This window comes from Rattus rattus, chromosome 13 (genome assembly GCF_011064425.1).
Source record: "Rattus rattus isolate New Zealand chromosome 13, Rrattus_CSIRO_v1, whole genome shotgun sequence".
NCBI lineage: Eukaryota > Metazoa > Chordata > Mammalia > Rodentia > Muridae > Rattus > Rattus rattus.
Genome location: NC_046166.1, coordinates 24,328,120 through 24,354,898, shown reverse-complemented (window position 1 = coordinate 24,354,898; position 26,779 = coordinate 24,328,120). Strand labels below are relative to the sequence as shown.

Here is a 26,779-nt window from a genome sequence, read left to right as displayed (position 1 = left end):
AATCTCAGCCCTACCATGTGCTGGTCTATAAGATATGGAGTGATTATATAATACCCTAAACCATGGCTTTCACATCTGTAGAGGCTCAGAAAGATACCAAAAATAATAATGTTACAAATGGTATGGATGGCTATGAATATACTCTTGGTTAATAAACCATGAGGAACTATGTGGGGAGGAGGCTGAGAACTCTAATGGGGCTGTTAGCCCTGTGACCTCCAAACACAAAACATGTGCTAGAAAGTCTACCCTATCTCCTTGGCCTTCACAACTGCCTACTCCAACAGGATGTCTGAAAGACTTTTCTATCATAGGAAATAAAAGGTTCCTTTCAATACTTATTTCAAGATACCACAAAGAAAATTATTAGCTTCCTCTTTAGAATATTTAAAAAATAAAATGTGCACTTTCACAAACCTCCTGAATACCTTTTCACTTTATAAAAGGCTCCGCACCAAGGACTTCAAACATAATGAGCAACTCTTGGGATAATTACAAAATGATTGGATTTACACAAACCAACAGACAGAGTTCTTTTCAAAGTCAGTGTCTGGGTTTGGTAAGCAAGACATCACACTGAAATAAACATGAAAATGAAGACTGAATTTCTTTTGTAAATGGAAAACAAAAAATAAAAAACAAAAACCCATGGGCCCAAAAATCCTTCCACATAAATGGACTCTGACAAAGAAGCCATGTGATTCAGTGGAGGAAGGGTGAACTTTTCCCAGAAAGATGCTAAGACAAAAGTGGCCATCCACACACGAAAAACAATCTTGATAAAGATGTTATATTTTTCACAAAGATTAACCCAAAGTGGATCAGCCTTAGAAGCACAAAATGTCAGGAGAAAACCTATTAGGGCCAGCCCTGTGATGACTTCCCTCACACAGCTCAGGAAGCAGACGGATGAAAGAAACAATTAGTACACTGGACTTCATTAACAAATAAATCTGTGACCCTAAACAACCGTGTTATGAAATAAAGAGTTAAGTCATAACTTTTAATAGAAAATGCTATAAAACATTTATCTTGCAAAAGACTATTATGTAGAACACAGAACTCTTAAAATTCAACAAGAAGAAAATAGCCCCATTTTTCAAATGGGCAAGAGATCTGAATAGATACTTCCTCAAAAATTACATAAAGGTGGAAAACAAGCACATCAAAGATACCTATCATCTTGTCCCATCCGAACATCTGTTAGAACAACTGAAATTCAGGCCACAGGGGCTACATAGAGAGACCTGGTCTCCAAACAGAAACCCAAAAACACTGACAACATCAAAAACAGGGTGACAGAAACTCCTGTTACTTTGCCTTCAAAAAGGGAAAAGGAAAAACAAAAAACCAAACCCTTGGGACGCCAGGTAAAAGCCTTGGCCACTGACGTCTGAGGACAGATGTTGGTCTCTAGAACCCACGTCTGTGACAACAGAACACCCAAGGAACGATGAGAGGTGGGGACAAGGGAATCCCCCAAAGGCTCCGGGCCAGATAGCTGGAGTAGGCATCCAGCAGAGACAAAACACCGTGCCACAAATACAAGGTAGAAGGGAAAAGCGGACTCCCCAGATCGTCCTCTGAACCCCATATGTACCATGGCAGAGTGTGCACCATAGTAATATAATAATACTCAAACCCCACGCACGGTGATGTACAGCAGCTGAGTAAACCTCCACTGTGGATATGAACCACGTTTTCAATATTTATTATTCACCTGCTGATGGGTACCCAAGCTGATTCCGTCCCTGGCTATCATGAAAAGAGCAGCACTGAGAACAGATGAGCTCTGGTAAGGTCTCCTCTGAGGATACGCCTAGGAGTGCTAGAGTGGGTCAGGTGGTCAGCAGTGGTAGATCTATTTTTAGCTTCGTGAGAAGCCTCTATACGTATACGCACAGTGGCTGTTAGTATATACACCCACTAACAGTGAATGAGGTTCCTTTTTCCCTACATCTTTGTATTTAGCCATAAAGAAAATGAAATTATTACATGCTTTCAAATGCAATAACTCAGGATCAGAAAGATCCTCTCTCATATGCAGACCCTTGCTTCCATTTTACACACACACACGCACATACACACACACACACACACACACACACACACACACACACACACACACACACACACACACACACACACACACACACACACACACACACGTAAACACAAAAAACTACAAGGGCCAGGAGCTGGGGAAGGAGGCAGAGAGGGGAGTAATTAAGCACATGGGATAAGTTGGAAGGGAAGGGTGTCCTGCAGGTGGATGCAGCACGGCTTGGGAAAGAGATGGGCAAAGGCGCCGGTACTGGGAGGACTCAGGAGAGGCTGAGACCATGACAATGACAAAGGAATGGGCTACTCTGTACACTAATTAAAAATTCCAAACTAAAAAAAAAAAAAGATTTACAGCAGTTATAAAAAAGTGTGTCACACAAGGCGGAGTCATTTCTATCATACTTGACCAAAACAAAACCAAGATGGCTCAGGGAAAAACCACTCAAGCTACAATGTCTTTTCCAAATCGAGCCCAAGTCAAAACGACAAGACCCAGACTGATCCTAACTCTTACCTACACCCCATGGCGGCCTACCAGTTAGAACAGACAGTCAGGACAGGACAGATCTTGCAAGATGCTGCTCTCCGGCCAAACAACTTACATAACGTCTGCTTTCCTAGTAAAACCCCAACCAGAAGAGAGAAAGGGGGCGGGGGTCAGACAGACAGACAGACAGAGAGAAACAGAGAGGGGGGAGGGGGGAGGGGAGAGGAAAGGGAGGGGAGAGGAGAGAGCGTGCTTAGACATAAGTTCAATCCCAGAAGCCGTGGGGGAATGGAAAATCAGGGGCAGTGAGGGCTGTGATTCTTAGTTCTAGAGAAATGGAGACAAGAAAATATCCAGGGCTCCTGAAGAATAACAGATGAGGCTCTGCACGCGCACGCACACACACACGCACGCACGCACGCACGCACGCACACACACACAGAGGCACACGGTGATAGCATAGAAAGATCTGTTCCCTCCATTAGCTTTAGGACTGCTGGCGAACCTTTTCCTATTTGAGAAGGACAAAGAGTCCGACAGTCTGTTACTTTGATTCAGTTTTAAGTTTGTGGAAGAAACAGCAGAAAAGGCTACAGACATACTGTAGAGGTGAAAAACCGCTATGGCCAGGGAAGAACTTTGTTAGTTTGTTGTGAGTCCAGTCGCTGCTGTCTATTTTTCTATTTGAATTTCCAAGTTGCTGCATATAAATATTTTTAAATGTGTATGCCCACTTGTCATATTTTCCACGAAGTGAATTTGTTCTCACATGCATGTGTGCACACAGTAGTACTTGAGAGTTCACTGCCCACAAGCTGTCCTCTGATCCCACATTCTTGCTGTAACACATCTCCACCCCATGAGATATATATATATATATATATATATATATATATATACATATATACATATATGTATATATATTCATTCCTCCTCTCTGCTTCATGAGCAGGAAAAAAATGTACTCTCTCAGAAACAATCTTGGTGAATTAAAAAGAACAAAAACAACAGCTCACCAATTGTATAAATTAGAAGTTAGAGCATGAGTAAACTCCATCCCAAACCAGGCCGGGATCTAAATTCATGGTACGCTCTTCACTAGGGTAGCAAGGCAGTGAAGAGGACACAGAAGCCAGTCAGCTATTACAGACGGCCTGACAGGAACATCCCAGGCAGCACTGAAGCAGGACTTACCAAGCACTAAGACAGTAAGAAGCTGGGTGTACCAGTGCATACCCATCATCCCAGCTGTTGGGAAACACAGACAGGAGGATTATGAGTCCAAGGTCAACCTTGGCAACCACAGCAAGTTTGAGGCCACTCTGGGCTGCTAAAGGCCCTGTCTCAAAAACAAGTTAGTCTAAAGGAAAAAGGAAGAGGAAATAGTCCATTTTAAAGTATCCAATTGCAGATACACACGAGCTTTAAAATTACTTCTAATCCCCACAGGCGCCCCACCATGTGAGCCTCTCTTTGGAACACAGGCAGTCAACGTGTACCACCAAAACCACGAGGCGCTGGTGGCAGCTAAGCCTGCGCTTTCAGAGCCTGCCTTTCTTCCGCTCAGATTTCTGCCATGTCTTGCTGCATTCACTTAGTGGCAACTGCACTGACTGGCTCACGTGGCACCTTTCCCAGGACCCCCATTCAGACAGGTGACACCAAGTGACTGGTTGAGACCCTGGAAAGCATGCCTGGAGATATCTTGACAATGTTATTGATCATATTATTTACTGAGGGTTGTGAGCACAACTTGGTTCTACACACTGACCTACAAACCAGTTTATGTGAGAGCTCATATGAGCTGACTCGACCACACAGAGCAGTGTGGCCCCTGCATATCCAAGGGCCGCCATCCCTGACCCAGCCCACAGTGGCTTTCTGCTTAGCCAGCTATGTGCTTGTGACACTTGGGTCTAGTCTCCTCCCTTCCTCTTTCTCCTCCTCCTTCCATCATCAACTTTCACTGTTTTATTTTTTGAGAGACTGTCTCAATTGTAACTGTCTCAGTTCATCATCCAGGTTGGCCTCGAAATCAAAGGAACCACTGGTCTCAGCCTACTGGGTGCTGGGGCCTGCAATAGCCACAAGGCCTGCACTAGCCATGGGCCTGCCGCTGCCTCCTCTGTTCTTTTACAACCCTCCTATAGTAAATTAAAGAGAAACACTGTTTGGTGAAGAACAAGCTCTTGGCGAGACCTTCTGCTGAGCACTGCTGGAAACTGGAAATAAAAGAGCACATCACTGACTGCTTGCAGTGGAAGGTCTCTTTGCTCTGTGTCTGTTTGAGACAGGGTCTCACCTCAGACTCTCTATGCAGCCGAGGATGACCTTGATCTCCTGGCCCTCTTTTTTCTACATCCCTCTATATTCTGGGATTGCACGCTTTACCACAACCCTGACAAACAATTAATTCCTAATTAATGGCTGGTGTAAAACACGTCTGAATTGTGTACCCATCCAAGCAGGATTTGCTAGTGTCACAGTGGGTGAGCCTCCAAGTCTAGGCTGAGTGGGACAGCTCCACTTGTGCCAGGTGTGTGATAAGCACACTCAGTCCTGACACTGAGAAGGCAGGAGGAGGATGGTAAGTTTGATGCCATGACTCCATCTTGAGAACCTATCTAAAAAATAATAATAAAACAAAACAAATCAGTGTCCCACCATGGGTAAAGTAAGTAAGAGCCATTAACAGGGATCATTGCATACTGGGTGTATACAACCACATACACGGTCATGTGAACCTGTAAGCCACATTACCCAATGCATGTGTGGGCCCCAAGATACCTGTAGGAGTGTCCAACCTTTTAACATTGCTACATGATGCTGTCATCTACAAAGTTCACATAGGAATAAAATTTTTAACAAATCTTACATGCACACGCACACACAATCTCATAATGTTTTCAGTACGTTTGCCATGTTTGAGCTGGGACACAGTCATAGTTGTCCCTGGGTGCACACGGCCTGTGGACAGGTAGGACACATCTTGGGGTAAAGAAAAGCCTGTCTGTGTGATGGCTCCTATGCATAATCTCTTTGAAAGTGAAGCAAGAGGCTAGAGAGATGGCTTAGCAGTTAAGAGCTTGCTGTACATTCGTGAGAACAGCATTTAAGGTCCTATGACCCACATAACAAGCCACGCAGACTATGAATGCCTAACCCCAGGTCCAGGGAGAGGGAGGGAGACAGGTGGATTGCTGGGGTTAGCTGGCTTCCAGCCCAGCCATGACAATATAAGCTGCAGGTGCGGGACAGAGTCTTCAAGGGCACGGGTGGAAAGCAAGAGAGGAGAGCACAAAGCCTTCTTCTGTCTCCACGCATGTACGTATGCACCCTATCCACACCCACTCCCACATACATGGGCACATACACTCACACACACATACACAAATAAATAAATAAAATTTAAATGTAGAGGCCAGTGGGTAGCTCTGTGCAAAGGCGTTTTTACACAAATCTGAAGGCCTGCTTCTAACAGCCAGAAGCCACATAAAAGTGAAGGGGAGAAACTATTCCAGAGTCATCCTCTGACCTCTGCATTTATACCATGGCACACATTCACCCACACCTACAGACATCACAATACGGAAAAACAATACACGAAACATTTTAAATAAAGCCAATCTTACCATTTCTAGGAACAAAAGTTTGATTTCATACTTGTTAAAGAAAAACAAGGGATATCAAACTTTTAAGGGCAAAGGGGGGTGCATAAGCTGTTGTGGAAACATGCAACATGCAAACATCTCTAATGCATGGGACCTGCTTCCTTCTCAGTTTTGACTGAAATGAACCACACAAAGTTTACGTGAGGCTCTCACCATAGGGCAACTACTCCCCAGATGTATATCCATACTTCACAGGCACATAGATATGATGAATCCAATATCTAACCATAGCAACTTCTCAATGCCATTATATAAAAACACATCTGGATAGAAACCATAGGAAGACAGGAAGGTCTGTCTGTTATTTTACATAATCCAAATGATTTACGTCTGGTGCTTAGCTCATGACATGAAGGGCTCTCATATTACTACTACTAATAACATAAAATAAAATGATATAGCTGAACCTCTCCAGCCTCAATCCACAAAACCACGGAGCCCACAGTGTCTTACAAACCTCCTGAGTGTGTATGTTGGGAGCGTATGTGTGTGTGTTTAAGTATGTGAATATGACTGTGTGTGAATGTGTGTGATGAGTATGCATGTGTGTGTGTGCATCACACTGAAGGTTAGAGGGCGCATGGACAGCTCCACAGACAGCAGCTCTCAAATCTCTTCCCACACACATACTTGGTCACTTGGGAAATGACATACTGCCATTCTGTGCAGAGTGATATACAGCTCTGGCCTCAAATCTGGAGACTGGAGCTTATGAGGAGCATTATTTTAAAAATTATTTAAAAAGTCACCAGTAAGCACTGTTTATAATACAGTGTAGCCATGCAATGGACTAGTCTCTACATGTTAAAAGGGAGGCTTATAACATAAAGACAGCTTTAGGAAAGACAACTAAATAAGAGAATATAAGGCTTAGCTCTCTATATATAACATGCTACCTACACAATGTTACATGTGTCATACATGCTAGTCACATACAAAGGGAGACATATGTGTATGATAATATGTATAAGATATAAAAGTAATAAAATCTTGCGAGTAGCAGGAAATAGTAAGTGCAAAGCACGTATGCAATGAGTCTGTATCTAGAACAACTTAACATATAACACGATTAAAAAACAAGGGTTAATAGACATAGTTCCAAAGACCATACACAAATACCCAATAAAATTACAAAAAGACATCAGTGTAACTCATCAGCAGAGAAATGGAAATCACACCACAGACAGCTAGCTATTCAAAGGCCCATGCTCCCTTCAGGTCTTAATGGGTCCACTGATGTCAAGTCTAAATTAGTTAACTCTTCTCTCTGTGTGTGTGCATGTGTCTGTCTCTGTCTGTCTGTCTGTCTGTCTCTGTCTCTCTCTCTCTCTCTCTCTCTCTCTCTCTGTCTCTCTCTCTCTCTCTCTCTCTGTGTGTGTGTGTGTGTGTGTGTGTGTGTGTGTGTGTGTGTGTGTGTGAGATGTGTGCCACTGAGCACACAACTTTATGGCCAATTCTCTCTACAATGTAAAATGTATCCCAGGGATCAACTCAGGTTGTCAAGTTTGCCCAGCAAGTGCTTTATTTGGTGGGTCACTTCTGCTCCTCCCAACTTACTATTAATTGTGATGAAATGTACCACTTGATCTTCTAAGGTACAGGTCAGCAATGTCACAAGCTTACACTGACGTAAAACAAAAAACAAACAAACAAAAAAAACCCCGGAGGGGGAGCTGATGCAGATGCCATGGAGGGTGCTGCTTACTGGCTTGTTCAACAGGCTTGCTTGACCTGCTTCTTACAGCACCCAGGACCATCAGCCAAGAGGTGGTACAATCCACAGTGAGCTGGGCCTCCCCAATCAGTTACTAATGAGAAAATGACCTACAGGCTTACCTACAGCCTGATCTGATGGAGGCATTTTCTCAGTTGAGGCTCCCTCCTCTTCAATGATATAAAAACTAGCGCTGGCTGGCCTAAAAAAACTCTCAGTGTAGACCAGGATGGCCTCAAAGATTCACCTGCTTCTTCTTCCAAAATGTTGGGATTCAAAGTGTGCACTACCATACTGGGCCAAACATATTTATATTTATGTGCACGTGTGTGAATATGCTCAAATTGTGCTGCGGAGGCCGGAAGAGGCAGTCACACACCCTGGAGCTAGATACACAAACAACTGTGAGCTGAGCCACAGGGGTGGGTGTTAGGAATCGAACTCTGGTCCTTTGGAAGGGCACAGCAAGCATTCTTAACTGCTGAGTCACTTCTCCAACCCCAAACTTTAAGTCTTGGTACTTTATGTTACTGCCCCTTATAGCACCGACATTACTTCTGCATGTCATGTGCAACAGAGCAAGATTACTGCAACTCATGAACCTCTTCACAAGTTCACAAAGGGCGCTGCAGTCTCCCAGATGTTCTTTCCTTCCTCAAGGACTCCTAAGTTTTGGGATCTCCTTGTACAATAGGCTGGAAGTCTTCATTGCTACAAGGGCTACAAATTTAGGCCTCAAATAACAGTCTTTCCTGGAAACTTGGATTTTTTTTTTTTTTCTTTTGGAGCTGGGGACCGAACCCAGGGCCTTGCGCTTGTTGGAAACTTGGATTTTACAATTGATACAGTTTCTGTCTAAACTTGTTCTTAAAAGTTCATGTGATAAGTTTCGGCTTCTAACTATGCTATTGAGAGGGGAATAGACCATGAGGGTGCTAATAAATGGGTTATTTGTATTAGTGCAAAGCACCCTTAGGAAGCAGGGTTTAGCTGAAGGAAGGAGGTCATGGGAGGGGGTTGGCTGTTTTGCTGACATGTATGTCTGTGTACATGTGTGCCTGGTGTCCAGGAAAGGCAGAAGAGGAAGGTACAGATGGATGTAAACCACCACACGCCTTCTGGATATTAAATATGGGTTTTCTAAAAGAACCGTGTTCTCAACACTGAGACATCTCCCCAGCCCCAGTCCCGAGGCCCCTTCCTCTTTGCCTCTCAGCTTTTGTGTAGAACAGAGAGAGCAGCTTCCCTTTCCAATGCCTTTCCAACACGTCCTACCCAACCATACATGTGCCCAGTGGCTGTGGCCCTCTGAGCCCAAACAAAGCCTTCCTTTAAAGCACTCAAGTATTACCAGAGCAATGAAGAAGTGATTTAACGCAGTGTCTATGATCTGACGTGGGCAGAACAGAACGGGACACCCACTTAACACATCTGTAGACATGAGTAGATCACTGACTCTTACTGAACACACTGAGGGCCAAACATGGCCGGATGAACGTGACTAACACAGTTCAGTATCTATCACTAAGGGAAGGCATTCTTCATATTTCTCACTAGGGAAGAGGAAAGGCTGGCAGCCACCGCACAACAGCAATGACTGTGCACACTCAAAGCCGCCAGCAGAAACACAGGGCAAGGAGCAATGGATCGTTTCAGGGTGTGAGCTCTCTTGTACTCATACGATCTTGCTTCAGTCAAACGTTACTTGTTTTAGAGCTGAAGAGAAAGCTCAGTGGTTAAGGACACTTGCTGCCCTTCCAGGGGACCCAAGTTTGGCTCCCAGAACCCACTTCAGGTGGCTCCCAACTGTCTATAATTCTAGACCCTGGAGATCCCAACCTCTGCCCTCCTGACCTCTTGAGGCACCTGCAGTCAGTGCACACACCCACATGCACACATACACCTACATATAATTTTAAGAAATAATAAATTATTTCTTAAAGTATTAAAGTGTTAAAGCTCCGGATTTTTTTGTTGTTGTTTGGTTTTTGGTTTTTTGGCCCTCCTTCTTAACTCTATTACCAACACAAGCTTTCACCCCATCACATCAGATCCTTTCACTCGCATATTATCTAATCACTTACAACACAGCTTTACTAGAACATTAGTATTTACTCTGCCTGGAGTAGTTTACCACTGGCCACTGAATAAAGCCTATGGGCATTTAATAATGAGGTTGCCCTCCCCTGAGCCATTAACATAATGGCCATAGAGAATACTTTCCAACCGAATGGATTATGGCATTGGTATACAACACATATCAGATATATATAAACTGCACTATATATTACACAACAGGCATATGCAATCTTCTTGAGTGTATGCGTGTGGAAGAGCTTGCCCTTATTAAAGCAGTCGAAATTTCCTCTTGTGTCTCTCCAGCAAAGGACACGAGCTTATTGACGAGTGGAAGAAAGGCAGTCGAGACACGGCAAGCATGTGAGCATTTGCCAGCACCTGGGTCTAGAAGCAGCCCAGTCTGTTAGGCAGAGCATTCTGGGGAAAGTAAGTACCTACTTCCTCTTCCCGCTCCTACTTCCTAAAATGACAACAGGGCTGCCACAGTTCCTACACACGGTGACACCGAGTCTCTGATTCTCAACCTCTAGGGGGAAAAACGAACCCTCGCACATTTCCTGCCACCAGTTACTTCACTAACACAGAGGGCTGAAAACAGCTAACTCACTCACCCCTGCTAGCAAAACTGCCAGCAAGCAGGGCCCGCGTGTGGCTTAGCGAGACGTAAGCAAGGGCCACAATGGGTGCAAGGATGCCGAAAATGACTAACGCTGAAGAAGCTCCATGCAGAGTGGAATGAACGTGGTTAAGAAGTGCAGGCCGAGTGCTTGTGTGTTTTCCAGAGGATAAGTGAACACTGCACAGACCCACGAATGATCAGCCTCAGTACGCACGTGACACACTCAAGCCGGGTGCCATTACTTAAATTGCCTACTCAACACGGTGTTTCTTTTGAGAGAGCAGCATTTGAATCCTAGTCTATTCTGGCAAGACATTTACACCAAGCAAGGCCTGCTTGCCTAATTATGGGAGGGTCGACACAAAAACTTAATTAAGTTAAACTTTTTGCAGAATAAAATCTTGTAGAACTGCTTTTGGTCGGGTATGGGGGGTGCATACTTGAAATTCCAGCCCTTGGGAAACTGAGGCAGGAGGAGAGGTGTAAGTTTGAGACCCATCCTCATCTACTTTTGTCTTGAAGAAAGAAAACAGAAAGGCAATGGGCGATCCACTTTTATAGAGAGAACGGCGTACTCCACATGCAAGTTACCTTCTGAGCGCTCTGAGCAGGAGCAAAAGCCATGGAACCTAGTGCTCATCGACCACCCATAGCAGCTCGGGCTGGCTCTGAAAGAAATGGTCAGTGAGTGTAGTCTGACGCACTCACGAGTCTTACAGGAGAAATGGAATCAGAGACGACAGACTTCTGAAGAAATAGGAGTGCCAAAGAGGAGAACGACGGTCAGCAAGGCCTGTAATGCAGTCTGAGGAAGCAAGGCAGTCCACGCAGGAAAGACGGTACTGCAGGAACTAAGAAGAGGGCCTCACTTGCGCCAACAGCACACTCAACGACAAAGTGTGGAAGAAAAAGATCGCACAGGTGCACAAACAAGGCTGCCTAGAGGCCCAAGGGAAGATGGGCAGCGGAGAGAATGCCAACTCTGGGGCCGCAGCCACCATTCCCGGGTCGGTGAACACTCAGCTTTGCACTGTTGTCTGTGTGCTCCTCAGCCCAGTGCTCAGGCCAGTGCTCACCCTTCTCCTTCTGACAGGGTGAAGAGCCAAGGCTGGTGACAAGACAGAGCAATGGTCAAGAGGCTGAATGACTTCCCAATGAGCTGGAGAGAGTGGCCTCACCTACCTCTGCCTGTGACATGCAGAGCAATGCCACACTAAGACAGAGGAAAGCATATAAAACATTGAGACATCTCAAACAATAGCTGTTGACGGCCTAGTGGAAGGAAGCTCGGAGAGGCAGTGATGCAATGGCCTGGGGCTGAGGAACACACAGACAACACTGCGAGGATGAGTGTTCACTAACCTGGGAATGGGCTGCGGCCCTAGACCTGCAATGACACTTTCAAGTTCCCCAAGGTCAGTTACAGTAGAGCCAAGTACTTTCCTGTCTTCAGAGTGGTCAGTCAGGTGAGGTAGAGATGCCATGAGGACTCCAAGACTTTTCTCCCCTTGTTTTTGTGTGAAATCATGAAAATCAACTACTGGAATGAAGGCTTGGAAAAGTTCATATTTCAATTTATCATTAAGATCCAATTTCCAAAGTATCTTTTTCACTAAAATTATTAAAATGCATCTAAGCGGATGAGCTGCATTGAGTTGGGAAATGTCTAAAATATACACATCCCCTAAAACCCACGAGAAGACTGCCCCCGCCAGCACAATCCTAGGAAGTCAGTAGTGGAGGTCATGGTTAATTCCTCACTTAAAAATTTGATTTTATCATCAATCTTTAGCAATTATATCAATTAGTGGATTTTACCGTGACTTTATTTATCTATTGTATGGGTGTGCCGTAGCACACATATGGACAGCAGAGGACAGTCTGGGGAAGTCGGTTCTCTACTTCTCCACACAGAGCTTACATCCCATCAGCCATGATGGTAAGTGCCCTTACCCACTGAGCCACCTTACCACTTACTCCATTCTCTTCCTTGTGTTTTGAGACAGGATCTGGAGGAGCTAAGGCTGACCTTGAGCTCCCATGTAGTTAAGGATACACTATGATAACTATTTTAAACCAGCATGACTTTCACATGTACACCTCTCTACAGAGTTCGCAAAGAAGGTTACATCTGAAAGACCCTCTACCAGTTGAGAGCTCTTCCAGTCGGATTATAAGCACGGTTCTATTTTTTTTTTTTTGGTATATTTGTATCTTTTCATAGTAAAAGATGTTTCAAAATATTACCCATAAACCTAAGAAACTCAAGCAAATGTAAAATTCAGAAGCAAACATAAAAGCAATATAATCTTTAAGACGAGACTCTAAATTAAAATATAGCATGCTAAAAATGAAGAATCCATGTTTCTGTGTATTTTTACAGAAAATGTCATTTTTTTCTTCTCAAAAATAAAAAATCATGAAGGACTCTACAGAGTAAAGACATAGATTTTCAACTTTGAGAAATTTTTTACCAATCCTGTAGCGTTCCAAAAGAAATCCACGGCTTTCAATGAGAGAAAAGCGTAGTAGAATGCACGAGTCTCCCGAGAGCTCGGCTAAGTGGTGCGCTGGTCCTCACCCTCCGAGCCGGCACACGCGCCGGTGCGGGCCCCGTCTCCACTCTACTCTTTATCTTTTGCATTCATCTTGCTCTGCTCCCCTTCCAGCACCTCCTCCGCATTAAGAACCAACATTTATCAAGCGCAGTGTCAACAAGAAGCAACTCAGGGGAGACAAGCTAAATAATGATCGCTTTATACACTTTAAAAAAAAGCCTACCCCAGCAGTCCTAATGTAAATCACTTAAAACATACAGGCGGCCTCTAGCTAATGGAGACTGCATTGCTAAGGAGTACTTTCTATTTGGCTGGAGAACAACACTATTGACACAAGGAACACATCGGTGAATTTAAAGCAGCACACTATGGGAAGGTTTTCCAGCCATCGGTCTGTTAGGGACCGTCCTCCATTTACTTAAGCATGGGTTTTACAAGCTCATCTCCAAATCAGCTTCCTGGAACCCTGACTTTATAACAAGCAGCTAGGCCAGCAGGTGGCCCCCAAAGAAACCCATATATCTCCATCAGGCCTGTTTTGGAGAGTGGGTAGAGCAGGGTATGGTGGCTCTCTGAAATCTTAGTACTCGGGGCTGGGGATCAGAAGCTCAAGGCCAGTCTAGGCTACATTAAATTAAAGGGGGTGGGGTGTCGGCAAGGCAGTGGTGACCAAGCACTTATGCAAAATTTACACCTGCAACCTCAGCTGCTGACGGAGCTGAGGCAGAAGCACTCTAAGCAGGAGATCGCAGGTTTGAGCTTCATAGGCAACTCAGTGAGACTCTGTCTCAGTAAACGTGAAAATAAAGGGTTCTGGGTTCAATTCCTACTGATGGGAGAAAAAGAGGGGGCGGAGCTGGAGAGGAGGATCAGAGGCGAGAAGCCTTGCTGCTCTTCCAGGACTCAGGTTCGATTCCTGGCACTCACACTGCAGCTCACAGCCAATTTTCACTCCAGTTCCAGGGCACCTGTTGTTTCCTACCGACCTTCACTGGCACTGCACACACGTATACACAGATGTATGTGCAGGCAAGGCACCACGCATCAAAAAATAAAATAAATGAAAGGCGCCTGTCACCTCGGAGTGGTGCCCAGTACTCATAAGGCCAGCTCTCTGAGGGCAGGAGAATGGCTGCAGTCTGAGGGCAGACCCAGTCTCAAACCATGAGTCTGCAGAAGCTGGGGGAACGCCGCCTATCTAGCGGAGTGAATTACAGTTTCTATCAGCTGTGTTTCTGGAAAGACGGCTTAAAACAGTATGATGCTTCCTGATGAACGTTACACATGCATTTTTAAATGTTTATAAAGTCAAGAATACAAGCTCCCTCTGTAACCCTTAGCTCCATCCAAAGGCCAGACACCAATCTCTCCTCTGTCGATGCGGATGGTTGGTCCGAGCAGACCACACAGCAGCCACAGGTGTCCCTCTGCTGACACCAAAGGCGGTCCTGGCCCCCAAACAGGAGGCCATACTGGGTCCCACCTTTCTGCTCTACCCGCACACATGAAGATTTCATCACTTTAAAGATGAAACTGTTTACATGGATACAGTGGAAAAGGTATAAAACCTTACAAAGGCAAAATAATTGAATCGTGCATGCACACAGTCTTTCGTATGCCTATGCACTCAAAAGAACACCTAGGGATCCAATATTTATATAAAGAAGCTATCTTATCATTCAGCCCCAATAACTTGTATTTTGTTTTATTTTTTGAGACTAGGTCTCATGTATGTCAAGCTGGCCTCAAACTATACACACAAGATGGCCTTAAGCTCGTGACCCTCCCTCCCCAGCCTCCCAAGTGTTGGGGTTACAGATGTCCATTCCCAGTCCCAGTTTATGTGATGCTAGAGAATTAAACCCAGGGCTCACCCTACTAGGCAAGCAAGCATTCACCCACCTACGTCCCCAGCCCTCTAGTTGCTTCTAAATTCAGAATTTCAAGACTATGTTTCAACTTTGCGGTTCTATCATTCTGAAATTTCAAACATAACTTTAAAACCTGCAGATCCAGAAGCCTGACGTGACTTCCCCAGTCCACTACAGAACCACACGGATCCCAGACCCCGTTAGGATCTGTTACACTTGCCTGCATATGTGTTGGCCTTATTCAGGAGGTCTGTGCATGCATGCATATCGGCAAAAGCCCGGATTCCTAAGCAGTTGACAGGGTGAAGCTGGGATTCTAAGAATTCACAGCATGTCTTCTTCACATCCTGTAACTGTAGCAGGCCAGCTGCTGGGAGGAGGACCTGCAACACACAAGTGAGAAACTTAGGCGTCCATCGGTGGGCCGCTACCCTCCCCTGCCAGCCCTATATGCCGTGGGTCCAGCCACAGATGACTGCTAGCACCTGCAGCCGTACATTCTACGCAAATGAATGAAATGAATTATTGCGAAAATGGTGACGATTCTCCCGATTCTCCAGAATTTCCACAGAATCTTTCCCGGCTCTCCCCAGTCATATCAGACATCACACAGGATTCTCTGAATGGTCCATTGTATGAACATAAAGCATTTGCTTGAATTTTTAAGCTTTTACTTGATAGAGTGTGCAAGTGTGCTAAGTGTGAAGACCACGTGTGAACACATAGCCTCCGTGTGTGTATAAAAGGACAAACTTGGTGTTTGTCACTTCTCTCGCCCACCTTGACGTGAAGTCCAGGGATTGAATTAAGGCAGCATGGTTTGCCAGGCAAGCACCTTTACGTGCTGACCCATCTCCCCAGCCCTCTTACATTTTAAAACACAAACTATTAGGATGCTAGGGGGTGCTGTGGTTCAACAAAATGCTTTGTTCCCTTAGGGTAAGGAGCCATGGACTTCCAGGATTGGCCAAGGAATGGGCCCCAAGATACATAACACAGAAGACTTCATTTCATAGACGGCTCAGAGTTCTACTGCCTGACTAATGTAGCACCCTGCTCTGCCTGGGAGACAGTGGAGGGGGATGGACACACAGCAAAAACTTCAAATTCACCCTGCGTCTCAAGCTCCGACAGACAGTTTCTCTAGAACATCATAGTATGCTAAGAAGTAATACACGAAGGGTAACTGCCTAACAATGTTTAACTGTGTATTTGTGTTTAAGTAACTGCAAACAATTTAATGTTAATCACAAGTTAACTGTAATCGTTGTAATACTACCATCACTACTACCATGCCTTTCAAATAGGTCAAAAGTGCAAACATTTTTCTCTACAAATAAACTGGCATGTTATCGTTTTTAAACACTACATTTGAAAGTCAAAGATAAGAAAATAAAATTATTTAAAGTCATGAAGTTCCTGCTGTTCTTATGAAGGCCACCTCCCCTGTCCTCCAAGTCAACTACTAGAAGATTTTAGAAGAGACCACATTAGCATGAGAAACAACCTAAGTTCCTTCAGGGGTTTTAAGAAGGCATTGAGTTGCAGCTCAGTGTAGAATGTGTGGGGGAAACTAGTATTACTTTACTATGCATTACACTGCAGCCCCAGACAAAACAACTTACTATATCTCTGTGACCTTCCATGTCTAGGTAATAAGGTGAATGTGGAGAAAAAGAACGTGTTTCTTTGGGGGTTGGGGGGGGGATCACAAGCTACCCTTACTTTCCCACATGAAGCATGGGCTTCACTCCGAGATGTGGGGCTGTGTGTGTGTGTGTGTTTGTGTCTACACTGATGCCATACACGCGCAGCAGCAACTATCACCATCAAACACTGAGACGTTTAATCTTGACCGAGCCCCCATCTATTAACTACCATTTTCTCTGAAAACACAGACAGGCCATGTAAAGCTAACAGAAGAAAACCAACATGTGAATAACACACAGATGAGGTGGTCACGGCCAAACCTGCAGTGTGCAGAGCGCAGTTTACTGCGTTAAGAGAACGACCCTCCAAGGAAGGCTTTAATTGGTTGATCACGTTCACATTGAAAGGATATTCTATGCGTGGTACAATTGTGCTCTGAAGCAACGTAAAATACCTTCCAAGACACTTAACAGCACAGCTCTTTAATTTAGCAAACATACGTAGTTTCGAAAGTGGTCTTCCGTGTAATATTCGTTCTTTGGAATTTATACAAATAAACCGTAACGATCACCCATCTAATTGGCTTTTCCCCAGCAATGACACAGTGCTTTTCAGTAGGTTCCGCCGTACTGATAACACAGCAGACTGGAGCGGGGAGAAGCGGCTGAGAAGAAAGAAGTCAGCTTGCTTACATACTAGCGGGGGCTCAGATCCGGGGAACTGACTTGAAAAGCAGTTTGTTTACTTCAACCAAAAGTGCCAAGGCGTATCCTCTGCCTCAGCAACTGAGTCCACCAACTCACTAGCGTTCACAGGCTCCTCTGTAGAAAAGGCCCACTCCAGCGTGACTGTGGGTAAAAGTGGAAGTCGGAGGTGGGGACCTGAATCACACAGGGACTGCTTAAATAGTGGCACCATCCTTCAGTGGAAAAATTAGACAAGTGGAGAGTGTCTACAATACAGTCTCATGTGAAAACAAATCAGTAAACAGCGTATCTATTTTAACAGCCATTATACCCCCTCACACATATATATGTAACTATCCAAGAAAGCAGTTAACGCAGGCTTTAAAAATATTTTAAAGACTTTGTGCATGTGCCTATGCATGTGTGTGTGTGTGTGTGTGTGTGTGTGTGTGTGTGTGTGTGCGCGTGTGTGCGTGTGTGCGTGTGCGCGTGCACGCAGTGGCCACACGAGGGTGCAGGTATTCTCCTTTATCTTTCTTAGCCTGTTATTTTGGGTCTGGGTCTTCTGGGTCTCTTCCTAAATCTTAGGCTCTCACTTTCTTGGTTAGTCCAGAAGCTATCAAGTCTCAACACGCCGCTCTCTCTACCATCCTCCTTCGGGCCAGGGTTACAGTCAGACACCAGATGTCTGCGTGTTATGTGGGTACTGGAATCTGTCCTCCATGTTCATGAACTCACAGAAACCCTTTCGCAACTGCTGAGCCCTCTCTCCAGCCCCATAATTGTTATCTATCTGCTTTACTGGTCTTAAAGTAATTCACTAAGACGTGCAGAGCCACTCCATTAGAAGGTCGAAAATCATTAAAATCACAGAAGTGTGAGTCTGCACATGTGTTTGAAGACATAGGTGGAGAGGTGCTTTTGAGAATAGACTACCTGGACTTTTTTTTTTTATGGATGTAACAATGAGTTCACTGTTTTTACAGGCTTGAAAAAACATATGTTGAACATGTGTGTCAACTGTATAAAACATTTATTACTATTTTTATCTTGCTAGTAAATCTTTACTTAGTTTTGTGATGTAACTTTACTATGACCAAACTGAAAGAACCCATAATTATGCAATTAATTACATGCAACCCCAAAACAAACAAAAATTTTTATCTCAGCTTGTCAACATGATATCTGGTGACCACTAGTCACTCATATATCAACAGTAAAGTAGCTATGGCCACATCAATGACCTACCTTTGAATCAATTAAACAGCTGGTTAAAACAAAACAAAATATAACATATCAAACGAACCACATCCCATTAGCAGAACCACTCAGTTAGCAGAAAGCCTGGGGTTATGTACCTCAGGCTCTAATCAACCAAGCTTCCAATCTGCCTCACCAAGAATCCAAACTCAAGAGGTGTTCAAGAAAATGTCTAAGTCATATGGCCACGCCATGGGAAGCTGGGGATAGAACACAGTTGGCCACTTCTGGTTCACCAGTCCAACACTTTCAGCCCCATCTAGGTACAGAATGGGGTTTGCATCATTTCTAAATACCCCACACTATTCTTTTCATCACAGTGCCAAACACGACCACTCAATAAAATCACTCTCAGAGTAGCTTCCATTTAATATAGTATCAGGACAGGCAGAGAGCTGGCAGCCAGTAACACCTCATTATCCTCATTATATAGAAGTAATACAGAGCCTTGGAGAAGCTGTGTAACTCACCTAAGGCCATACATATGATATGGAGACAAGACAAGCCTGTTATGTGAGTAGGATTAACAAAATGGGGTAACTATTTCAGACAACACATAGACATTCTGTGTTCAAGGTTCACCGTGCAAACCAGAGGCTGGAGAGATGGCTCAGTGGTTAAAAATGCTTCTGGAGGACTGGAATGCAGTCCCCAGCACGATGGTTCCAGGGATCCAACGCTCTGCTGGCCTCTGTGGCCACCCACATATGGAAAACACACACACACACACACACACACACACACACACACACACACACACACACTCACTCTCCTTAAAAATTAAAGCAATGTTGTGCACCAATGTGGCTTACTGAGTTGAAAAACTGGATACAACATTGGGAGGCCTAGGAAGTGGGGATGGATCTAGGAGTAGTTAGGAGCAATGCAGGAAATATGGTCAAGGTACACTGTATGAAATTCTCAGAGAATCAATAAAGTATAACATTAAAAAAATAAACAAACGGTAGTGTTTCTAAAGGTTGCCTTGTATTTATTTAAATTATATAAGCACTCTTACATAAGTCCATTTAAGCAAAGATTAAACCAATGTAGAGAAAGGAATTAAAATTTTTATTAGGATTCATAACACTGGACAGGGCAGAATCCTGAAGACAGCAATGCAAAGGGCTGGACTTTGGAAAAGGCTGATTTCTGAGATCAAATTTACTGTCTCAGCTTTCAATATTCACTGCGATTTTACATGTCGGTGAAAGGATACGTGGGCTATCATAACACAGGTCTTATCTTCTTCTGTGTTGGGTAAACTGTACAATAGTTTCACAACAGGAAACCCAGAAATAAGAAAGGGGGTTTCTTTCTTTATCTTTTAAAGCAGGAATTCAATACACCATATCAGCCTCAAGCTTGTCTTCCTTCTGTCCTTAGAGGTAGCATCCCAAGTGTGTGGCACCTTGACCACCTCAGAAGTCATTTTCAGATAAAAATATCTAGTCATGGCCAAGTGTGGTACAAATACCTTTAATCCCAACACTCAGGAGACAGAGGCAGGCAGATCTCTGATTTCTAGGCCAGCCAGAGCTACATAGGGACACATTAGCTCTAAGAAAACTCACAATACTAAAGATACAACAGATTTATGTTTATAAAATTTTGTTTTTAACTTTCTAGATGAGTGGATCTCAACCTTCCTAATGCTGCTGCCCTTACATACAATTCCAACCACGAAATTACTTTGTTGCTACTTCCTATCTGTAATTTTGCTACTGCTATGAATGGTAACGTACGTATCTGATAAGCATGAGAGTTGATATTTGACCCTCAAAGAGGTTGTGACCCACAGCTGAAAACCACTGTTCTAGATTAAAGAAGCAGTGGAACAATGGGTGGTTGTTGTTGTTGCTGTTGTTGTTGTCCGTTGTTGTCGTTGTTGTTAGGTGGGGAAGGAGGAGGAATCGAACGCAAATGGAAAACCTCATCCCCGCTAGAAATGCTCCACTGAGCCAGATCGCCAGCCCCGGTCCTATCTCGTAGGAAAGTGGAATGACACTGGTACAGTAACCTCCCAGACACCTCTCATGTCTCGTTTATCTAACAGAAATGTTCCATTTACTCCCGCTTCGGTGGTATTAGCCCTGAGACTGAGAAAAATAACCCGACATCATTGTAAGATCCCTGGTACATTCTGCAACATCAAAGAGAGCAACTGTGACTTCCTGCAGCTCTGAGAGACAGGACAGAGAGAGTGCCTACATCTCATGGGGTGTGTGTCTGGAGGAAGGCCACGTTCTCCAAGCCGAGACAACCCCCTTGGGTGTGTGAACCTCTGAGAGAAATGTAGAGTGAGTGAAGATTAATTATCCCTCTCCTTCTGCTCTACTCTTCGGTACTGAGCCCCTCCACTTCAGCGCTGACACCGGCACCACCAGCTCAGTCCTTTACAGTCGCACTTGTACAGCGTGAACCGAATTATTCTTCAGTACTGGTCCCTGCATTGATTGGCTAACTCCCTAAAGAGTGTAAATTCTATGGTGGTAAGATCAAATCAGTTTTATCCATGCTGGACTCTCGGGTCCTAGATGAATACCTGCACACCCCAGAAATCAATCTACTGGAATGGAAATCAGTTTGTTACTGTGTTTTAAAACAGATACAATTTGGAATGCTTCTTAGTCAGAACTGCACTCACTATTCAGGGGGAATATATTTGCATGTGACATTTCTTTGGTCCTACCTCAAAATCCTTTCAGCCTGACCTCTCACTTAAGCCACCACCATAGTGACCAGCTCCAGAGCTGACAGGCTGCCTTTATGGAGATATCCCAGAGCACCACACCTGGGTCTCTGCCACACTCCTATCCAACATACCACAATAAAGAAACTAATTTCTAAGACGAATATACAGTATGGTATCCTTTTTAAAAATCTATTTTTATTTTATTTTTTGAGACAGGGTTTTACTGGCTGCCTTGGAGTTCACAATTTAGACCAGGCTGGCCTTGAACTAATAGTCAGTGAACTCATACTGTCTTACGGCCACGTGTAACTGCAGGTGTGTGGAGTCCAGAAGGGGATGTTAGCCAAATTACACCAGTACTGGGAAATGAACTTGTGTCCCCTGGAAAAGTGGCAAATGCTTAGCCACTCAGCCACCTCTTTGGGTCCTATCTTTTCCCTTTGTGTGTGAGTGTGTGTGTGTGTGTGTGTGTGTGTGTGTGTGTATGTGTGTGTGTGTTTAAACAGAAAGATAGGTCTAGAAGGAATTCCCACAATTATTTTGGAGACTATCTCCAGTTAGTGGCAGTATAGAAGTTTTATATCTATACGAAATGTTCTTCCTCTTCTAACAGCTATGCATTTGAATGGTCACATATTACTTTTTAAAAAGGAGAAGCAAGTGAAAGAACACCTTTCTCTACCTTGAGAACTTTGGCCAACAAGCGGTAAGTGCTGGGAGCCTTGATGAAGTGCACTTCCCTGGGAGAACTCTAGTCACACCCTCAACCGAGTGCCCAACTTTGACCGATCTCTGCGAACCACAGGTGCCAAGGCCTTCCATCACAGGGCAATGTCTTAGTTAGGACTACTGCTGTGAAGAGACACCATGACCACAGCAACTCTTGTAAAAGGAAAGATTTAAATTGGGACTGGATTACAGTTTCAGAGGTTTAGTCAATTACAGTCATGGTGGAAGACGGCAGCCGGCAGGCAGCGCTGTGCTGGAGAACGAGCCATTCTACGTTGGGATTGGGAGGCATCAAGAAGTGACTGCCTTGAGTCTCTGAGCCTTCAAAGTCTACCAGCCACTGACACACACATCCTCCAACAAAGCCACACGTTCTCCAAGGCCACACCTCCTAATAGTGCCACTCCCTATGGGCTTGCAGGAGGCATTTTTATTCAAACCACCACAGGCAGCAGCGTTCAGTACAGGCTCCTCTCCATGGTGCTCTTGGCGTCAGCAGCATCTGACACGTTTGGGGAAAGGTGAAGTAGAAGACCGTGGCAGCTAATTAAATAACTAAATAAGCCTAACGTAAAATGCTACCATTTTAGAAATACAATTTTTTTTCCATTTAGATATGCTGATTTCAAATGCATCAAGACAAATTAAAGGCTATAGTCGGCTCTGCTTCAGGAGAAGCATTCCATAATGAATAAAGAAGGTGGGGGAGCGGGAGACCACTGATTAGGAAAAACAAGTAGAACGCTAGACAAGGAAGCCCAAGCCGAACAATTAGCATCCTTCTGCCACTTTCACCAGCTGCGTACTTTAAAGTAAGATGCTTTCAGCCCAGCTCACAATGACAAGCCAAATTACACATGGCGATGCTCTGCTCAGACAAGCACATGTCTTCTGGCTGTTAGAATCTGCAGTGTATTCTCAGCTTGGGCATTCACTCCACCATGGGGGAAATAATCTATGTAGTATGTCTTTTAGATCCTTAGCCATCCATAGTCTGTTTATTAAGAAGAGACTACAAAGGGTTCTGAGTACCTTTATGTACTATCTATATACTATAGAGAGAGATAAAGTATAGTCTTAGAAATAGACTATAGATAGTCCAATACCTAAGAAAACATGAATGTGGAATTGACAGTGCAGCTCGGCCACTGTAAACTCACAAATGCACTACCAAAGTGTAGGCTTTTATTAATGTGTCAACACTTTTATATTTAACTCAGAAACAATGACCTGGAAGCAAAAAAAAGGAAATAGCTGTCTAGGGGCACAAAGAGCGAGATGACATCATCACCGTACATGAAGTTGTTGAAAGACTCTCATCGTGGGGATTTGGAAAAATAACTCCGTGGACAAAGAATTTGCTATGTAAGTGTGGGGACTTGAGTTGAAGCCCCTAAAACCCACAATTTAGAAAACAAACAAACAAAGCAAAGCCAAGAGCAGAGGCATGCAGCTCTCACCTCGGCCCTGGGAGGTAGAGAAGGAGGCTCTTAGAGTTGGTTGGCTAGTGTAGTTGAGTTGGTGAGCTCAAGGTTCAGTGAAACACTTTGTCTCAAAGAAACTAACAACTGGGGAAATGAATAAGATGAAAAACGATAAAGACACCCAACATGTTGACTTTTGATTTCTATACACGTGCTCACAGATGTGCATACATGGATGGATGTGCGCGTGCGTACACGCGCGCGCACACACACACATACACACACACACTCTACAAAAACATCATTGTGAAATAAAAATCAGTGCTTTCCAGCAGCATTCTGAAACCCGCGCCCAATTCCCAGACTCTAAGTAACACTGGTCAGGGCTCAACTCGCTGCTCATTCACAGACAGAAGATGGCTAAGCTGCAGCACCACTGAGCAGCACTACCACCTGACTGCTGGGACCGCAGTGGGTACCCAAAAGAAACGGGAAGCCTATGCTTCCTCTCTGGGGGATGCAGGACTGCACCCACCATGCAGTTTACAAACAGGAAGTATCTGTCTCTGGCACCCTGCCAGCATCTTAGTCACACTTCTTCCTCTCAGAACTGAGGCCTGGCAACCAGGAAGCAGCCTCTGCTCTAAGCACCCACCCATAACTTGCCACCCCTAAACACATCTACCTACCTTGACTCCCTCTGCCCAACACGCCCTTACCCAAGCTCCATCGCTTGGAATATTGACCAGTAGCAGGGTCCAAAACTCTTTTTCCATTAGTTCACATCATAGCTAATATTACAAACGCCTCCAGAACAAGTTTTGCCAGAGGCATTCAAGGTTTTAAAAGAGATAGACTCTTTGACAGAATGTATCAGTGATTGATGGACTTCCCCGGGGTATGAGGAGCTGGAAAAGGAAAACTGTGGGGCAATGTAGTCTTCGGGCATCTGAAAGCCCTCCCCATCCCCTTTATAGCTGCTACAACCCAAGCACACAATGCACACAGCACCCACCTTGCTTGCAGCACTGCTGAAAACAGAGCCACCACTTAACACAGGGCCCGCCCGGGACCGCTAACACTGTCTCTAAAGGGTTTCTGTTTTCTGGAGAGGATTCAATCCCATGACAAAGAAGCACTAGGATCCATTCTCTTCATTCACAAGATAAGATTGTTTCATGCACTTAGACTTTCTTTTCTGATGCCCATCGTTACCCATAACTAATGTTAGTAACAACCCCCACAATCCTTCTAACCCAGAAGCTATCCCTAATTAAAAACTGTTGACAAAGGGGAAATCCGTTTGCTCCGAGAGAATCTCACTGGATATAAAAACCACAGTTAGGGGCAGGGCCCATGCTCACCAGGAGATAGCATAGAACAAACCCAATGGTAGTTCTGGAAGGACTTTTGTCCCATAATGCTTTCTGGGCTGTGATTTTTTTTTTTTGTTTGTGTGTTTGTTTTGTTTTATTTTGTTTTGTTTTTTGTTCTGTCTTGTTTCTAACCTTATACTATGGTTATACTTTTGCTTATAATATGGTTTTCAGTTTGTGTTTGTGGGCGCCATCTCTGTGAGATGCCTGTATGTGTTTCTATGCTTTTTCCTGGGCTTCTCTTTTTCCTGTTTGTTTGTTTTGTCCTATTGTTCTGTTTGCTTTAATTAATTTACTTATTTTTTCGATGCCTGTTTTCTAAAGAGAGAAAGGAAGGTATAGACTTGGGTAAGTGAGGAGGTGGGAAGGATCTGGAAGGGAAATTGTGATGAAAATATATTAAAAAGTATTAATTAAAAATGTTAATAAAACACTTATTCTTAAAAGATATAAACAGAAGCCAACCTGTAATCTCAGCACCCAGGAGGCAGAAGGAGGAGGATAGGACTACAGCTTCAGGTTAGCCTAGGCTATATTCCTAGTTCTGGGCTATCCTATGTGCCAGCAGAGGCTACAGGGTAATCCCTTTCTCAAAAGAAAAGTAGATATGACCAGGGGTAATTTACAGCGGAATCTATACATAAGAATTGAGAGGAGCACTCTGTGCTCTATTAGTTATCAAGAACATATAAATTAAAACAATGAGAAAGTGACATAACTATCCTACACTTAAAACACACACAAATACAGAACACACCAGTATGTGCACAAACGAAGAGTAAGCCTGGGCTCCTAACCTCTCTTAGAAAGCAAATAAGCCATAGTTATTCACACACACACACACACACACACAGTTGGAAGCTTTGACTCTACAGGTATATGTTTGGGAATGTATTCTAAGAAAATGGGAAAAAAAGGGGGGGTGGGGAGAAAGAGAAAGAAACAAACCGAAGCAGGCTATAACAATTTTACTGCAGTGTTGGTTTTTCATCAGCACTAGGAAAACATGTGGCAACGCTTGACTCAAATATTACAAAGCAACATGATAAAATGTTTTATGAGCAATGGTAATGAAGACTGACTGGGTTGCTATGTAGCCCAGGCAAGCCTTGAACTCACATTTGACCTGGCTTAACCTCCTAAAGCACAGCATTACAAGAGTGTGCTGGCATACCAGGCATCAAGATTAATATGGTTTTAAAAATAATGACCATTTCTCTGGGCTGTGGATGTAGCTGAATAGTATAGCATTTGCCTAGCATATGCCAGATTCTGAGCTCAATTTCCAACACCACAAAATTAAAATAAAAGTAATAAAATATTTGCTATAACGTATAATATTAGAAAGTATAGATGTGCACCCACACTAGAAAAGCGGATAGCCAGCACGTTACAGGATGAAGGGGGAAAGCTGGGCATTCACACACAATCTCTCCTGCAGTACACAGGGCACGAGTAAAGACAGGGATCTGTTGGTGTCTTCTAGTGACAGCCTGGCTCCTGCCCGCATACCCCACACGTAAGCGCAATCTTGTCTGAATCAGGACAGAGTTGTGAACCAATAAAGAAGACAGCTTTATGACATGATATTCCCAAGACCCAGTTGCAGCCCAGCTGTCCCTCCTACCATGGCCCCTAACCAGGATCCCAGTACTGCTGACTTCCTAAAGGTCTTCAAACTCTGAACTCCACAGCTATGGACGGACTGAGGTGGGGCGTGATCAGTTGTAGACAGACTGTCACTGTGTTCCTAAAAGCTTCCGGAGCATGAGGACTGAGAATACAGAATGGACACCATGCCACAGTTTACCCAGAGCATTCCACAGTAGCTACGTGATCCTGGAAAACCTCTGAGTCCTCCTGTTTCACCATTTTCTCATTTGTAAAACATTCCTC

General features: G+C 44.1%; 1 protein-coding gene across 1 annotated transcript in view; it reads right to left on the bottom strand.

Moving 5' to 3' along the window:
* The window catches only part of Klhl2 (kelch like family member 2), a 112,786-nt gene that overhangs the window by 24,736 nt on the left and 61,271 nt on the right, over positions 1–26,779 (bottom strand). The window contains exon 5 of the mRNA XM_032919496.1: positions 15,284–15,446. Coding sequence (XP_032775387.1) covers positions 15,284–15,446 — 163 coding nt within the window. The remainder of the gene's footprint in view (positions 1–15,283; positions 15,447–26,779) is intronic.